The sequence below is a fragment of the Acinonyx jubatus genome, chromosome C1, assembly GCF_027475565.1.
Source record: "Acinonyx jubatus isolate Ajub_Pintada_27869175 chromosome C1, VMU_Ajub_asm_v1.0, whole genome shotgun sequence".
NCBI lineage: Eukaryota > Metazoa > Chordata > Mammalia > Carnivora > Felidae > Acinonyx > Acinonyx jubatus.
In genome coordinates this window covers 149,016,325-149,031,244 of record NC_069381.1, presented here as the reverse complement: position 1 = coordinate 149,031,244, position 14,920 = coordinate 149,016,325, and the positions used below count along the sequence as shown (strand labels likewise).

Below are 14,920 nucleotides of genomic sequence, written 5' to 3'. Positions count from 1 at the left end.
GCGTGTTGAGTTCCCCACATGATAATGAGCAAATTCTCCACAAGTATTAGCTATTATTTTTGTTTATGATTTTAATATAGAGTAGCTACTGAAATAGTGACAGCCAGGATTTTATTGTGTTCTTCATCCTAACATACATGGCAAGTAGGCCGTTGATGTATTCCAATTTCAACAGTGTTCTCCCTTCTGAGAGTAGGGAGTCTTTACCCCTGGGTACCATCCCTGTTCTTATCCCTCACCTCCTTGAACGAAAAACAAGTATTTTTCAGAAACTTTTGTGCACAACGCACTCACATAGGACACTAGCAGCATTGGCGCAAAAGCAAGAAGAAAAAAGGAAGAAGATAAAGGAAATTGGAAAGGGAGGTGCAGAATAAAACTGAAGAAAAGAAAAAGAGAGGGAGAATGCAGTGTGGAGAAGTTGAAAGTTCTCCTGGGCAGTGCCTCCAGGATCTTTCAGTGGAAGAAGAACCATTGGAAGTGCAGCCTCAGATGTCCCTGAAATCCTCTGTCTACCTTTAAACATTTTGCCCCTTTTTGTCGTTTTGGGGTTGGCAGTGTTTTATACAAATTTGTATTAGTTGCCAATTTTTAAGAATCAGAAGATTTCACATAAAAATCTTAGATTTTTTACTCCACTTTAAATATTAGATCTGGCAACATTGGGCCCATGGTAACCGTTAGTTGAAAAGTAGGTGCTCTCTTTAGATGGGCAATGCATTCTCCAGTCTGCCACAGACCACACAACTTCCCATTTTATTGTGCACAGGACACCATATTCATTTACAATATCTGCCCGACTTCTGAAAACAGTTGGATTTTTAACCCTTGGACTGAATGAGGCATATGATTCCTCCTAGGATTAAAACTAGCAATCTACGGGGTTCCTGGGTGGCTCAGTCAGCTAAGTGTCTGACTCTTGGTTTCAGCTCAGGTCATGATCTCACGGTTTGAGTTCGAGCCCCACATTGAGCTTTGAGCTAACAATACAGAGCCTTCTTGGGATTCTCTCTCTCCTTCTCTCTCTGCCCCTCCCCTGCTCGTCCCCTGTTTCTCTCACAAAATAAATAAATAAACCTAAAAAATTTTTTAAAATAACAGTCTACTAAATATGAAAAACCTGAGATTAGCAGCCTAGAGTTATCCAATATCCACAACATCCAGTCCACTGTGGCTCCCTGACATGTCAATTATTTGTCCAACGATTATTTGTTAAACACCTTCCAAATAACTGCCACTAGTCTAGGGCATGGATGACAAGATCTCCATCCTTAAGAAAGAGCAGTCTGATGATAAGCAAATAAATATCGAAGATAGTTCAATTTCTTAAAAATGTTACCTAGAACAAGTAGAGTGAGGGTTGTATTGACATCTAGGACTGCCATAACAAAATACCACAGGCTGGGTGGCTTAAAAAACAAAACTTTATTTTGTCACAGTTCTGGTGGCTGGAAGTGCAGGATCAAGGTGCAGACAGGTTTGGTTTTTTTGGAAGCTTCCCTTCTTCACTTGTAGATGGCTGTGTCCTCACATGGCCTTTTCTCTATGCACACACACTCTTGGTGCCTCTTCCTCTTCTTATAAGGACACCAGTTATATTGGATTAGGGCTCCACCATTATGATTTTATGTAACCTTAATTATGTACCTCTTTAAGGGCCCTGTCTCCAAATACAATCACATCAAAGGTTAGAGCTTCAGTCTTTGAATTTTGGGGGACACAATCTGGTCTGTAAAGAAGGTCATCAATGAGCCTCCTCTGAGATGACAACTGAGCTGCGACCTTAAGGACAGGGGGGTTACAATCCTCAAGCCAGGGATAAATCCTCAATGCAGAGGGAAATGCAGGCACAAAGTCCCTGAAGCAGGAAAGTGTTTAAGAAGTTCAAGGAATCAAAAAGAGAATGATAGCTGTGAGGTCAAATTGTGTAAACCAGTTAGCACAGGAAAATATGTATATACACATATGTTTACAGTTATACACACACCTATATAAAATCTACAGTGATTGCTTCCTTAGCTAGGTAATGCCTTATATAATTCATTTCAGAAGATATCTGAAGCCATAGCCAATTTGGAAAGAACCGAAATCAGTATTTTGCAAGAAATAGAATTTAGGATGTCTGCATTTTAGGCAAAAATCCACAGTTGGTAATATTACTATTACTACTACTATAACCTCCGTCATCACTGTTTGTAAAATCAGATACATGTGAGACGAAATCATCTTCAAAGGAGATGTGAATATGTTTTTAGGGCTTGAAATTTTCCCAGTATCAACATTCAGAACTGTGAAACAGACTCCCTCAAACATCTAAGAGTTTTAAGCTTATTTTTTCACTGTTCTTTTGGAGGAAATATGGGCAAGTCTGAAGGATTGAGGAAAAGGTTCAGAAAGTTCATGGACATGAAAGAGCTTTTGAGTTGAGCATAAACAAATCAACTTTGCAGATTATATTTCTGTAATTTGCACTTGGATTTTTAAATCACAGAAGATGATTCTTGGCAAACTTTCAATGAGTTTTGCCAAATTTTAAATAATATAGAAAATAATCCGTGTTTGGATGAGTCCCATCATGCAGAGGAGTTTACCTGTCTCTGATTTCCAAAGGGAATTGTGTTACAACTTACACAAGAACTTCTAGTCACAGATATACTTGAAAAAAAAAAATCTCTAAAGCTCAAATCAGGTTTGTGTATTTGGGGATAAAAGTTTTTAAGAACCAGAGACAGTCAAACTGAGTCTTAAAATATATTGTAATAATTAGCACAGTAGGCACAAATTGAAATGATTTTCCATAGGATAATCAAACACGAGCCAATCTTTTGTTTAAAATTTATTCCCACGGGGCGCCTGGGTGGCTCAGTCGGTTAACCGGCCAACTTCGGCTCAGGTCATGATCTAGCAGTCGGTGAGTTCGAGCCCTGCGACGGGTTCTGTGCTGACAGCTCAGAGCCTGGAGCCTGTTTCAGATTCTGTGTCTCCCTCTCTCTGACCCTCCCCCGTTCATGCTCTCTCTCTGTCTCAAAAATAAATAAATGTTAAATAAATAAATAAATAAATAAATAAATAAATAAATTTATTCCTTATTTATATGCAAAGCAAAGAACTTATTTTTCATTTCAGTATCTTTGTGAATTAACAAAAATTATGTAGTAAAAACAGAATAACTGACAACTCTTATTAACCTGTATTCCTATTAATCATAAAAAGAATATGATTGCTTAGTATCTAAATTAAATTTTTTCATATAGGTTATGATTTTATACTTGGTAGAAAAACTGATGTAATAGAATATGTAAAATTAAAAAAAATTAATGTCTGTTTATTTGTTTATTTATTTATTTTGAGAGAGAGAGAGAGAGCACAAGCAGGGTAGAGGCAGAGAGAGAGGGACACACAGAGTCCGAAGCAACTCCAGGCTCTGAGCTGTCAGCACAGAGCCCGACGCGGCCCTGAACCCACAGACTGGGAGATCATGACCTGAGCTGAAGTCGGACACTCAACCAACTGAGCCACACAGGCACCCTTGATGTGATAGAATCTTTAAAGTAACAGGATGAAAAGACTGTATGCCAAAAAATCAGGTAACATATATAAAATGGAAAAATTTCTAGAAAGATGCAAACTCCCCAAATTTACTCAAGATTAAGTGCAAATCTGAATAGAACTATAAGAACTAAAGAGATTGACTTAGTGATTTTAAAACTTCCAACAAAGAAAACCCCAGGCCCAGATGGCTTCACTGGCAAATGCTACCAAACATTTAAAGAAGAATTATTACCAATCTTTCACAAACTTTTCCAAAAATAGAAAAGAATGCCTCTCAATTCATTCCACAGGCCGGTATTAGCATGACACCAAAACCCATAGAAAGATGTCACAAGAAAAAAAGTTACAGACTAATATCTCTCAGGAATATAGATAAAAAAAAATCCTCAACAAAATACTAGGAAACCAAATTCAGTTATGTTTGAAGGATTATATAGCATTACCAAGAGGAATTTATCCCAAGAATGTTGGTTTAACATCCAAAAATCAATTACTATAATAAACTGTATTAATGGAAAAAAAAGACAAAAACCACGTGATTATCTCAATGGACACAGGAAAAATTTAAGGAAATCTAACACTCTTTCATTGTAAAAGCACTAAGCAGACTAAAGATAGGAAGAATTTCCTCTATCTGATCAAGGTCATCTACAAAACATTCACAGCTAACATCACAGTGCTATAAGATTCAGTGCTTCCCCCCTAAGATCAAGAACAACACAACATGTCTTCTCTCATCACTTCTGTTCCATATTTTTTGATGGTTGTAACCAGGGCAATTAGGTAAGGAAAAGAAATAAAAAGGATTCAGACTGGAAAGGAAGAAATAAAATTATCTCTATCTGCAGATGATATAATATGGTTTATAGAAAATCTCAAGGAATTCACCAAAAGAAAATTATTCAAACAACTTAGAAAAGTTGCAACTTTAGAAAATAATAACAACTTTAGAAAAGTTGCAAGACACAAGATCAGTGTGAAACATCAATTGTACATTAGCAATAAACATACATTAGCCATAAACAGTACAAAAAGATCTAAATAAATGGAAATACATCCTACATAAACTTTATATAGATCAGAAAACTAAATATTTTTAAGATGGCGATACTCACTAAATTTATCTACAGATTAAAAGTAATTCTTATCCAAATCCCAGATAACTTGCAGAAATTGACAAGCTGAAAACTAAAATTCATATGGAAATGCAAAGGACCCAGAATAGTTATCTTGAAAAAGAACAAAGTTGGAGGAATCACACTTCCTTATTTCAAAACTTAGTACAAAACTTACATAGTCATAACAGTGTGCTGCCTGCATAAGGACGCACATATAGATCAATGGAATACAATTTCAAGTCCAAAATTAAAGCCTTATATATATGATTCATTGATTTTTTTGCAAGGGTGCCATAACAATTTAATGGGGAAAATGCTTCAACAAATGGTGTTGGGAGAACAGGATGTCCACATTAAAAACAGATATTGGACTTCTTACCTCTCACTATATGTAAAACTTAACTCACAATAGATCAGAGATTTAAATGTAAGAGACTTAAATGTAAGAGCTAAAGCTATGTGAGTCTTAAAACAAAACATAGGAATAAATCTTCATGTTCTTGGATTAGTCAATGGTTTCATAGATACAAGCAACAAAAGGCTAAGTACATAAATTGAACTTCGTTGAAACTTAATGCTTTGGGCTTACAAAGGATACCATCAAGAAAGTGAAAAGACTACCCACAAGATGGGGAAAAATATTTGCAAATCATATATCTGATTTGAATCCAGAACAAATAAAGAACTCTTAAAAGTCAATAATAAAAAGGCAAATAAACCAATTTAAACATAGACAAAAGATAGACATATCCCCCATCTAAAAAAAAAAAAAAGGTATGCAAATGACCAATAAATACATGAAGAGATGCTCAACATCATTAGTCATTAGAAAAACGTAAATCAAAATCTGAATGAAATACCAGGAATGAAGTTGCAGGTAGAGCAATTAGGTGTCCATTATAGTCTACCTAGTGAGAAATGGCTTGGTCTTGAAGCCATTGGTCTAGAAATGGAGAAAAGCAGACACGGTAGAGAGAGATTTTGGAGACAGGGTTGTCAGGTTTAGGTGCTGGAAAAAGGAAGAGGGGGAGGAGAGAAGTCAAGGATAACTCCCAGGTATTTGAATTGAGGAACTACATGGATGGTAGTGTCATTACTTGGAGGAGTCTGGAGGGGCAGCGTGGAATTCTTTTATTCTTAGCTTGTAACATACTGATTTTGAAATGCCTGAGAGATGTGCGAGTGGAGATGTTAAGGAGGGCTTTTTTTTTAAGTTTATTTATTTATTTTGAGAGAGAGAGAGAGAGAGAGAGAGTGCATGTACACACATGAACAGGGAAAGGGCCGAGACAGAGGGAAAGAGAGAGAATCCCAAGCAGGCTCTTCACTGTCAACACAGAGCCCCACATGGGGCTTGAACCCACAAACCGTGAGATCATGACCTGAGCCAAAACCAAGAGACAGATTCTTAACTGACTGAGCCACCCAGGCACCCCAAGGATAAGGTTTAATATACAGGTCTGGAATCTAAAGAACAAATCCAAGGGGGGTCAGGTGTGGCAATGGTGGTGGAGGTGAGTCAGGCCAACCATGTGTAATAGAAATCCTAAAATGAAATGGCTGAGGAAAGTGGCTCTCCTCAGACCCCAAGGAATACCAATAGAAGCCACTCCAAAATCTAAACCAGATATTAGAGGCAGATGAGCTGGCAACGTAGACTGAGTGAGCCTTCAAAAATAGACAAGGTATGCTTTTACCTTCAAGGTCACCCAAATGGCATTTACTGTTCCTGTTCTCATGCATTATGTTGACCATGTCCTCTGATCTTCAAAGCTTTAGAGATCATGGAAAAAAAATGCCCTAATTATAATAACATGGCACAATAATGACATAATACACAAACGGACTTGAAAAACTGACAATTCCTTTGACTTACGTTGTTTAGTGTTATTTGTAGAGAAAATTGTGGAAAATTGCTTTCAGAACTGCGAACTACTACATTCTTCAGTGAGACATTAAAAGGTTTCTTGCGACCTCTGCTTTGACGAAGCTCAAATTGCTTCGTTTTCTCTTCACCTACGTTTTGAGGTGTAATTATTCTATGCTCTTGTGTGTGGCTTGCTTCTTGACCTTATTTTTGTGTTTGTTTCGTTCTGTGGTTGTTTTAACGTGTGCTTTCACTTTAAATCACAGTATAGTAATAAAATGCGAGCCTCTAAGATCAGATAGAGCTGGATTTAAACTCCATCTCTGCTCTGTGTTAGGCAAGCTACTTTATCTCTCTAATTTCCATTTCCTAATCTGTAACATAGTGTTGATAATAGTACTTACACCCGAGAGTTGCTGTGAATATTTAATGGGACCAATACGTGTAGTGTACTTAGTACTTATAAGAACCTAATAAATTATTACTCGTCTAAGGCTGCCTCAGACCTATTTTTTTTTCAGAGTTGTAAGCCTTTGATCAAATATAATGTTAGTTTGTGAATAGTATACTTCGCACCCTAATACTTCCTACCCTAACCCTTGCGGTGTTCCCTCCAGAAACATGCATGACCTGGTGTGATGGTTGGAGGTGACGCTGCCTCACAGACAGCATCTCTGCAGACCCCACAGAAGCACAGGTGTGGTGTGTGTGGGGTCTCGGGTCACTTTCCCTGAGGTGGCTCATAAGCATTGCTTCCAAGTCAAGTTCAAAAGTGAGAGCAAAATGACCTAATAGCCATTTGTGTTCCCATTTAATAAACCGTATTTTCTCATTTAGTTTATGATGAATATTGCAGCTAACATCAGATGTCTCTGCTCCAACACTTACTCTCAGTTTTTCAGGACTGGAAAATTAAAGAGCAGAAATAGAAACAGAATCCTGATAAAGAATACACAAAGTTTTAAGAAAGAATTAAGAAAATAGTGAATCATTACTTGTGAATCATTTCTATGAATTGTAATTTCTTGGATTTGTAATTGAAGTAATTTTCAGCTTTGCTTTAATAGGTTGAAAATGAAGATAATTAAAGTATGGTTAATTAGAGTGTTTAAGCGGTGTATGAGTAACTTGTGCTAAAGACGGGCCAAATTGAATTTAAGGGCACTATCAGGAATTAGGTGTTAATCAAGTGAGTGTCAGCTATGTATAGAAGAGAGATGTGCTTTCAGAATTCATTTGTGCTTCTGTTCAACTATTTAAAGTTTAAGAATTATGGATGCCAAAACTAAACTTCCAAAATAATCAAAAGGTTATATTTCAAAATTAAAATGTTATTTGGAAAAGTGCATGAAAATCTATTTATTCATACAGTAACTATAGTGGAATATTTTTCAAGTGACTAGAAATTGTTTAGTGTGATTGATGCCACAGAGTTGCACTTTATACTGATTTACACACACACACACGTACGCGTGCACACACACACACACACTCAAACCACTAGAAAACAATGACTCCCATGCTTTCCCTGCAATCTTCCTTTAATCTAATCTGGGGCAGAATCAGCACACACACACACACATCCCTTGCCTTTTCTCCATTCTTCAAGGATCAGCAGAGGGAATGTACCTAAAGAGGAGTCCATGTAGACACAGCCTCAACAGATAATGAGCAGGAGGATTGCACAGGGGCATAAACATTAAGAGAGACCATCAACCTTTTGAAATCCACGATCAACACTTAGTTGTAGAGTGTCTTTATGTATGAGGTATGGATTGCGATGCAGACCAGGAATTTATAGGCAAAGAGCAAGTCCACTGATAGGCCCAGGAGTACATTGAATCAAGTAGATTCAACGAAATCACTAAATTTGGATTCTTTGAAGAAGCACCAACTTGGGGTGCTTGGTAAAAATAAAAGCTACCAGGGCCCCAGGGCCTAGAGATTCTAAATCAGTAGGTTTGAGACAAGGACTAGGAATCTGTTTTTCAAAAAGCACTCCCAGGGACTCCGAGGACTAAACTTTTATGCATTCTGTAAATGAAGATATGTCCAGGTAGAAGAGTGTATACATGAAATTCACAACATGGACAGGAGAGTAAAGAGTAAGGATATGCAAATCTTTGAGGGAGAATTGACAAAAATAAGTTAACACAAAATCTGTTTAGTTGATTTACTTTTTAATTCAACAATTATTTATCGTGCTCCCACTCTATGCCAAGTAGTCCTGGCTACTGGGCATATATGCATGAGAAAAATCAAATACAGACCCTACTCTCATGGGTAAACACCCACACCTTATCCAATTCACATAAATATAGAGATGAAAAGGGTATGTGTACAATAAATTTAGGTAAGTACTGAGATAGCAGTTAGCTAATGACAGTTTCATAGAACCCAGTGGAAGATCATTTTTGCTGGTAGCTGATACAGGGGTTTTAACACTGGTAGTGTAGTAAAACATAACTATGTTTATGGTCTTTCTAGATGTACAAACAACCAAAGCTTGGATTGGAAATTCTGAGTAAACTTCATGTTTCATAACTCATATTATGTGACCTAATGCAACTTCTCAGAACAGATATATTACTCCACTGCATTTATGAACATGTGGCCATTTTCAGCAGAAAGAAAAGAATGCCTAATTTAAATTCTTCCCATTTGATTTGGTACTCCTCTGAGCCCAGCCTGACTCTGGCATAATCACACCTTCTGAGCTCTGGCTACACCACACGTAAGGTTAAGAGCAGTGGCTTGCCCTAAATCTGTGCCATGAACCTTATTTCCACACCAACATAGCTGGCTCCTCTGGATATGTTTTTTGTGCATCCACTCATCACTTCTTGGGTGCTGGTGGGGCTTATTATCACTATACTAATTAGCAATCTAATTAATACATGTTTAAAATTGCTTTTCAGATATTTTGAGTCATAATAGGACATATGCTAAGTTCTCTATATAGATTGTTGGCATTTATAGCTACTATGCACCCATTTAAAAAAATGACTAACTAGGGAGTAGTATGAAATACACTTTCATGTAACTTTCCTGAATAATCTAAATTAGAGGTTCTAAAAGAGTAAATAACTAATCCTTAAAATCTTTTTGAAAAATCTGACAAGGATCAGTATGATTGTTAAGGATATGAAAAGGAAAATGGGTAGGTATTTTAAAAATAACTTGAAATTCTTGTTTTTTATAAACTTTATTTATCCATGTATGTGATATTAGTACTAACTGCATTTATGATCACAATTGTGATATTTCAGTTGTAAAGCTGTAAGGTGACCAAAATGTTCCAAACACAACTGATGAATTTTATTATATCAAAATAAAAGTGAACATTAATTATATACTAATGGTCTAATCTGAAACTGCATTTCCCATCTGTGGTTTTAGTAGATATTCAAAAACAAAACAAAACAAAAACGATGCCAGTGGTCAAATTAGTTTGGAAAACACTGATCAAGAATATTTATTTGGTTGGGCAAAATGGGTGAAAGGGAGTGGGAGATACAGGCTTCCAGTTAGAGAATGAATAAGTCACGGGAATAAAAGGCACAGCATAAGGAACATAGTCAGTGATATTGTAATAGCGATGTAACAGGACAGATGGTAGCTATGCTTGTGGAGAACATAGCATAATGACTGTATAAACTTGTTGAATCACTATGTTGTACACCTGAAACTAATGTAACATTGTGTGTCAACTATTCCCAAATTTTAAAAAAAGGAAAAAATATTTAAAGAATACAGATAAGTTAATAGCAAAAGCTAACATTTATTCACTGATTACCATGTTCCAAGCATAGAGCTCAATGTTTCATTTCAATTAGCTCACTTAATTTAACCTTCTACAGAAATGAAAATTAACTGTAGCTATGAATTTCTCGATTAAGCATAATTGCAAGTAAGGAAAATTATATGCAAGGATATTTAAATAGGAAAATCTATTATGTAAGTCATCAGCCAAAGTCAAAGCATTACTTATGCTAGACAAAAAAGTGAATAAATAAACCACCAATGTTATATTTATTTATTGAATTAATATCAAAACAAGTTTTTTACAAAGCAATTATCTAGGGCTTTTTTTGATATTCACAATAAAGGGATTCACTGAATTGAAAATTTCTTCATCTATAGGTTCAGGATTGTGTAGACAAAATTAAATGCATCTCAGAAAGGAAAGTAATTTCCACTGCAAATAGTATTAGAATTTCCCCTTGACTATATTAGAAACAGATTGTAATTTGCTTTTAGAAGAGTTAAGTAAAATTTATTTAAAATACTTAGCAAGTATTCTAATGTTATTGTAGTAAAAAGGTCTTTTATTCATTGAATAGGAATTATAAAAATCAGTGGTATATATCTTACACAAGAGCATTTAATTAAATAGAAGAACTTTTATTATGAATAACTATCTGGCTTAGAATTCAAGGAGAATTTAAGAAGATGAATATTTTAAAAAACCGAATAACTTAGCGTTATTATTTAGGGTCTACTTGCAAAAGGGTTCACCAGCCACCTGTTGTTCTTAAAGCCACCAGAATAATTTTTAGTAAATTAAGAAAAGAATTCAGTGTCCTAATTAAGCATATGGAGCATACATACATCAGTGTGAATCAGTTAAAATAACATAAGATGATATTATCCAGTTGGTCAATTAACTCTTATCACATGGCAGTACATTTATGTAATTACAAGGTTATAGAGCATGCTGATTCTCAAATTTCAAAAGCTAGTGTGGAAGTGCTGGAAGTATTATCATTTTCTAGTACAGTCCTTCATCATATTTCAGGTGAGTAAGCTATGATGCCAGAGATTGACTTACCAAAGCCATACGGGAAATTAGTAGTAGAATGATTCTGTAAAAAAAGAGGACATAGGTCTCATCCATCCATCCATCTTTCCATCCATCCATCCATCCATCCATCTGTCCATCCATCCATTCTTCATTTAAGGTATTCATCCATTGAACAAGCATTTATGAAATGCCTATTGTATTCTAGATACAAAGGATGTGATGGTGAGCAAAACTACACATGGTCCCTGAACTTATTGTGACTGAGAATATGGTAGAAGGTGGAGACATAATAATAAAATACTCAAATACATGCATGATTACAAATCAAGACAAATGCTTTCATGCAAAAGAACATGGTCTATGGCAATGTATAACAAGGGAACCAGATCTAAACCAGAGGGTCAGAAGGAGCTTCCCAGAGGAAGTAGCCGTTATATTAAGCATTCAAGCATGACTAGAAGATATGGGAGGGGAGAAGGTGGAAAGAAGGGCAGAAGCCCCAGAGAAAGAAATGAGAAAGCCCAGTATGTTTGGAATCTAAAAAGAAATGACAGAGAGGCAAGAAGGGACTGGAGGGCCATCCCAGACCATCCAGGGCCTATAGTTCAGACTAACATTTTCGGTCTTTATCCTAAGAGTTATGGAAAGCTATGAGACAGTTTAGCAGGAGGATAAAGTTACAGCTCTCATCTTCGACAGTTTTATTTTTACATGGGCAAATACCAGCTTCACGAATGCTGTTCAAGGTAGAGGACATTTTTCTAAGTTTTGGTTCTGTAAGTGATGGCCTGGAGAAGGGGTAGGGTGGGAGGGATGGAGAATGGCAATATGGACATGAAGGAGGACTGGAAGATGGCTGCCATACTATCCATCTGGCGTATCTGACTGTTTAGGAGCTCTGTAATGAATGTGTTCTGAGAATAGAGTCGTGTTTGAAAAACACAATTGTTTTGGAAGATTCAAACGTAGGTGAAATTTGCCTGTGGTCTGTCAGCTACCTTAGGTGAGGTTTTACATGGAAATCCTCTACTTCTGGAAATTTTAAGATCATTTGTGTAGATCATGTGGTTTCGGTTCTTTTTTTCTCCCCCTGTCCCACTTTCTCTTTATAAAAATCCCAGTCAGGATAAGAAATTATCTACTTTCATTGATACGTTCTCTCTTGAGATGTCTGAAGGTAAGGATTTTGGCTGATCTCTTCTGACCAAATGGGATGCTAAAATATGTCCTTGACAAACCAGTAGTCATCCAAGCCAAGCATCTATGACGAAGTACAAAGAACTGCTTAAAAGATAAGGTGTGGTTTTTTTTTTAAAGTTTATTTATTTATGTTGAGAAAGAGAGAGAGAGGGCTTTTCTCACATGAGCAGGGGAGGGGCAGAAAGAGAGGGAAAGAGAGAATCCCAAGCAGATTTTGCACTGTCAGCACAGAGCCCCATGCGGGGGCTCGAACCCACCAACCGTGAGATCATGACCTGAGCTGAAACTGAGAGTCAGACGCTTAACCCATCGAGCCCCACCCAGGCACACAAAGGACGAAGTTTTTAAGCTAGGTCTGCAATCCCAGCTTTGCAAGGTTTAGGGTTGTTGGAAGGTCACCTCATCTTTTAAAAATATATTTTGGTGGGGGGAGGGCCTCCGGGGTGGCACAGTCAGTTAAGCATCCGGCTTCAGCTCGGGCCATGATCTCCCAGTTCATGTGTTCAAGCCCCGCATTGGGTTCTGTGCTGACAGCTGGGAGCCTGAAGCCTGCTTTGGATTCTGTGTCTCCTTCTCTCTCTCTGCCCCTCCCCCACTCATGCTCTGTCACCCTTGTGGTTTGTCAGCTACCTTAGGTGAGGTTTTATATGGAAATCCTCTACTTCTAGAATTAAAAAAAATTTTTTTTAATATTTTTTTAATGTTTATTTTTGAGAGAGACAGATGGAGCGCGAGTGGGGGAGGGGCAGAGAGCAAGAAGGAGACCCAGAATCGGAAACAGGCTACAGGCTTCGAGCTGTCAGAGCCCTAGGAGGGGCTCAAACCCACAAACTGCGAGATCATGACCTGGGCTGAACTAGGAAGCTTAACGTCTGAGCTACCCAGGTGCCCCAGGTCATCTGTCATCTTATCTTTTATAAAAGACCTCTGACAACCCTGTGCTGCCTGAAGAGGGTTCCTACAACCCATCATGGCCTTCCTGAGTGCCCATCATACTCCTTCTGGTAAGCCAACTGTCTCTCTAGGCCTTGATTAGCCTCTCTATCAAGGCGATGACACTCACAACTCTTAACAGGGGTGAAAAGTTTAGCAATGGCAGTGTTTTCATTACAGGAGACAGGACAGATGAGAGACAGCCTCAGGATTTATTTGCGTTATTAATCATCTTTTTAGTAATACTGTTTCCATCTCCCCTAAAGTTCATGACTCTGAAGGAAGTACAACAAGAACACTCACATTGAAGGATATTTTAAATGGGACATTTTCCTATAAGACATTTTTTCCAAACTGGATTTCAGGTAAGTGGATTGTTTCTTTACCTTTTGAGGTTTTTGAAAATACGTGTTTTTGTTTTTATTTTTCGTGCCAATACATCTCAATGGTAACAGAGGCCATATCAATTGAAATAGAAAAAAAGAGCACTTACTTAGATAAGTCAAATGGCCACCAAAGCACCTTTGACAGAACCATTTGCCGAATAGTAATGATGCCAGTTGGATTTTCAGTAAAAAAGTGAAAGTTGAGAGTACACTGCTAGAACAATCTGAGCATATTGTATGACTCTTCTGAATATGCACCTATTTAGGAGAGGCCATAAGAATTTTACCAACAGAGAAATTCCATTGTTAATCTAGATAATCTGAGAAATGGACAAATCCCATCCTGGCCACAAAAAAAAAAAAAAAATCCTTCATAGACCATAAAATTGATATTTGCATATACGTTTTCAGAATAGGATATTGTCAAATAAGTCCAAACAAATAGTAAGGTCAACTAAATTATTTATGGTATTATAGTTTGTATCTAAAGTGGGACTAAACACATTTAAATATTTTCATTTTTCTCTTTAGAAAATAAAATGCACATCAAAAGAGTTTTAAACTAAATCAAACAAACCCAAATATAATGTATTTTTTAGTTCAAAACAAATACACCATTTTAACACCAGTTTTTAAACACACCAGTTTATCCTCTTTGTTGTATCACAGAGAAAACCCAATTTTATTCCCCAGCACCCTGAACTGGTCATGATAGGGCAGCCTACTAGCAAATGTGGCATTTTTGTGGAAAATAGAAAAGAGCATCCTTTCCTCCCTTCCACTGTCAGCTAATTATTTTAAGTCTGACGAAGCAATGTCCTGGACAGGGAAGAAAAGCAAAGCACATCTGTGAAATAAGGGAGGTTTCTCTTTCTTATAAATGCATTTCCTACTAAGGGGGATCATTTCAAGTTTGTTTTCCTTCTTGTTTAAAGGACAAGAATATCTTCATCAGTCTACAGATAATGATATAGTATATTACAATATTGAAACAGGAGAATCATATACCATTTTGAGTAATAACACCATGGTATGTATCCAGCATCATCTTCCTCCTCAA

General features: G+C 36.9%; 1 protein-coding gene across 2 annotated transcripts in view; it reads left to right on the top strand.

The window, feature by feature from the left end:
- Positions 1–14,920, top strand: part of FAP (fibroblast activation protein alpha) — a 73,729-nt gene that overhangs the window by 3,910 nt on the left and 54,899 nt on the right. Inside the window, exons 3-4 of one of the 2 annotated variants that reach the window (XM_015082759.3) lie at positions 13,741–13,839; positions 14,796–14,890. In XM_015082759.3, the coding sequence (XP_014938245.1) occupies positions 13,741–13,839; positions 14,796–14,890 (194 nt within the window). The remainder of the gene's footprint in view (positions 1–13,740; positions 13,840–14,795; positions 14,891–14,920) is intronic. The other variant, XM_027055630.1, reaches the window with a different exon arrangement.